The sequence below is a fragment of the Arachis stenosperma genome, chromosome 3, assembly GCF_014773155.1.
Source record: "Arachis stenosperma cultivar V10309 chromosome 3, arast.V10309.gnm1.PFL2, whole genome shotgun sequence".
Lineage (NCBI taxonomy): Eukaryota > Viridiplantae > Streptophyta > Magnoliopsida > Fabales > Fabaceae > Arachis > Arachis stenosperma.
Genome location: NC_080379.1, coordinates 23,209,685 through 23,213,309, shown reverse-complemented (window position 1 = coordinate 23,213,309; position 3,625 = coordinate 23,209,685). Strand labels below are relative to the sequence as shown.

Sequence of the window (3,625 nt, the reverse complement as noted above, 5' to 3'; positions counted from 1 at the left end):
TTCTCAACCCAATCATTAATTTATATTACATATCAACTATACATATTAGTACCAACCATTTACACAATTCAAACTTAATCCTAGAGACATCGAGCCTAGGAATTCTCATCACACCACACGGTACTTAAATAAAACTTAAACCGTACCTTAATGACGGCGATTCACACCTAAACTTGAATTCTCTTCTCCAAGGCCCACAAGCTTAAACCTCCACACTAAAGTTCTACAAGCAAATTGAATCTTCCCATTGTGCACCAACATTACCAAATACACTAACATAACCAATTTTACATATATATATATATTAACCTAGGATTCATGAAAATAATAAATCATAAGGGTTGGAGGGTTTTTCACCTTAATCTGATGAAGTTTATGATGAATATCACCCATGGCTCATATTAGAGTACTCCTAAACAACCATAAAATTACTCAACACCCACAATCAAACTTGAATTTAAGGGGGAAAACAAAAACTAGGTAGAGGACAGTGAAATACTCACTACAAAACTTATAATTGTAGAGGATGACAAGAGCGATGCGTGGCCGCAAACGGCTCGTCAATCGGAGATCCGGAGAAAAAGTTATGGTGGTTTGAAGTTTCAAGGAGGATAGGGTTTTCTATCTTCTTCCCTCTCTTCTCTCCAACGTGTTTCACACCAGGGACGGATCCAGAAATGTTATTGTGGAGGGGCCAATAACATATATAATATTAAAAAAAATATGTAAATAAATTATAATGTAAGATGCATTACAAAAATATAACGACAGAGACTATATATTTAAAGTACAAAAAAACATGTGTACTTGTTACTAACGAAGTGGTACACGTCAATTCTTCATATCATAAAATTCATCGATAATAGAATCGGTATCAAATCTTTCAGCAATCTTCTTCTCAATATAAATCAAAAGACAATTAACAAGAAATTCATCTTCCATTTTGTTTCTGAGTCTATTCTTCACAATATTCATAGCTGAAAAAAATCTCTCAGTTGTAGCAGTTGAAACAGGGAGAGTTAATACCAAGCGAATCAAACGATCAATCAAAGGATATGTTAAAGACTTTCCTGTCTTCGTTAATCCTTGACATAACTCCGAAATTGTGCACAAGTTAGTTAACTCAACATGATTAGGAACATCAAGTTCATGATGTTGAGTTTGCATTCTAATGTGAAATTTCTCTTGGTCAGTGAAGTCTCCTGGATAAAACCGTTCTACTAATTCACATACTTTGTTGACACTGAAGAGCTTATAATTTTCTCTGGGATCTAAAGTTGAACTTAAAGTAAGCAATTCCACCATATTATCATTGAATCTTCCATTAATCTCTTGCAAATGTGTATCAATTATAGCCAGAAATAAATTAACACGGTAATGATGCTCCACTGAAATTTGGTCAACAATTTTGCGAGTTTGGCCTCTTCTAGGAATATGCATTGCATTCAAATCAGGAACTTCAACTTCATGTTTCTCACAAAATAATATAACTTTTTTTATGAAAGCCTCCCAACTTGATTCTCTCATTCGTTGGATTAAAGTCTTGGTAGTAGAAACCAGAGTTAAAGCATTCAATATGTCTTGATTTTTTCGTTGCAAAGCTTGACAAAGATCATGACTAACTTCCAAAATATTTCTCATCAAATGCAAAACAAAGACAAATTCAAATGATGTGATAGCATCATAAGCAGCACTAACATCACCACGAGTGGAGAAATTACCTTCTTCAGTGCTTTTTTCAAGAACTTCACAAGTAGCATCAAACATGCATAGCAACCTACGTACAGAATTCAAATGAGACCCCCATCTAGTATCTCCAGCTCTTTGCAAAGTACCAATTTGATTAAGTCCACTACCTGTCACAATTTGATCATTGGCAATTAATTTTGCAACATTATTTGCTTGAGCAACCCTTAACTGATCATGACGTTTAGGAGAAACAGTCACAACATTCACAATTAGGGTAAGTTTTGAAAAGAATTGATGAACATAACAAACTTCTTTGGCTTCAGAAACAAGTGCTAATTGTAATCGATGAGCAAGACAATGAATGTAATAAGCAAAAGGGCAATCTTTCAAAAATAGAGCTTGCAATCCATTCCATTCACCACGCATATTACTAGCTCCATCATACCCTTGTCCCCTAAGATTTTGAACATCAAGATTATGACGAGAAAGAACTGATGAAATTTCTGTTTTCAATGTCAAAGAACACGTATCAAAAACATGTATAAGATCAAAAAATCTTTCTTGAACACAACCGTGCTTGTCTACAAATCTCAAAACCACAGCCATTTGTTCTCGCTTTGACTCATCTCTTGCTTCATCAATAATTATACAAAATTTAGAATCACCAATTTCTTCTCGAATTGTTGCACGCACTTTTCTAGCAAAGACATGCAATATATCTTTTTGAACACCGGGAGATATATATTGAGCATTTTCAGGAGCATATTCAAGGACAACATTATTAACATTCTGATTACATGAAGCTAAAAGCTTAATTAACTCAATAAAATTTCCCCTATTCAAAGATCCAGGACTTTTATCGTCGCCTCTAAATGCACATGCTTGAAATGCAAGCCATCGAATAGCATCAATAGATGTCTTCAACCTTAATCGGTTATTTGCAATAGTTTCATCACTATGCCTATCAAGAACTTTGTCTATATGCTTAGAATGAGCCATTAAATCATCACAAGATTTCACACATAAATTATGAGGAGAATTAGGAATAGAACCCTCGTGACATACAAATGCACAATTCACTCCATTGTTTACTTTCTTCCAATTACTAAATCCTAACTCGTGAAAATGCATTTTTTCTATCATTGCGAGCACCATAATGTTTACTAAACAAGTAGCAAGGCAAACAATAAGCAGCATCTTTTTCTGGTGAATATTCTAACCAACTTGAAAATTTCTTAAACCAAGAAGATTGAAAATATCGACGGTGATTGTTATTACCAGAAGCTGGATAGCTAATATTTGTTGGTTGGTATGGCCCAGCTATTATGTATGCTCTACGAATCTTGTCACGTTCATTGACATTATACTGCCAAATTGGATGTCGCTTTCCTGGATCCCTTTCTAGTAAAGAGATATCAACATCTCTTTCTAATCTTGGAACTTTGACTTCATGTTCATGTGTAATTTGAGTAAGATTAGAGAGTTCACTTACTTGAACTTCTTGTGAAATAAGATTAGAGGGTTGACTTGTTTGAACTCCAACATTATCAACAGCTTTTCTCTTAAAAATTGCATTAATTTTACTTTGCTTTCTCATCATAAAATATTCTAATTTCTTTTTACCTGAAAAAAAATCAAATAATTATATACTCACATGAATAAATAAAGTCTAAATATTTTTTATTAATTAAACATCAATAATAAATTAATAATATTTTTTTACTAAATCATTATCAATTTTACTAAAAATAAAAAATAAAAAAACCACTAGACAAATTAATAATATACACTAATACACAGTCACACAGTACACAGATATATCAACAAGAACAATAAAATCTGCATAGTAATTATTTAAGATATATAATAAGAAATTTAAAATTTAAAATATATAATAAAATGTACCTTGTCTTGTATGTAGTTGTACTGTTGTGAG

At 32.6% G+C, this 3,625-nt stretch overlaps 1 protein-coding gene across 1 annotated transcript; it reads right to left on the bottom strand.

The window, feature by feature from the left end:
• Window positions 1-831: 831 nt before the first annotated feature.
• Window positions 832-2,832, bottom strand: LOC130965682 (uncharacterized). Its single transcript, XM_057890441.1, has one exon. It carries the CDS (start codon window positions 2,830-2,832, stop codon window positions 832-834), a length of 2,001 nt encoding a protein of 666 aa, XP_057746424.1.
• Window positions 2,833-3,625: the final 793 nt, after the last annotated feature.

Coding starts and splice junctions, on each gene's coding strand:
- LOC130965682 (XM_057890441.1), bottom strand. CDS start 2,832: ATGATAGAAAAAATGCATTTTCACGAGTTAGGATTTAGTAATTGGAAG.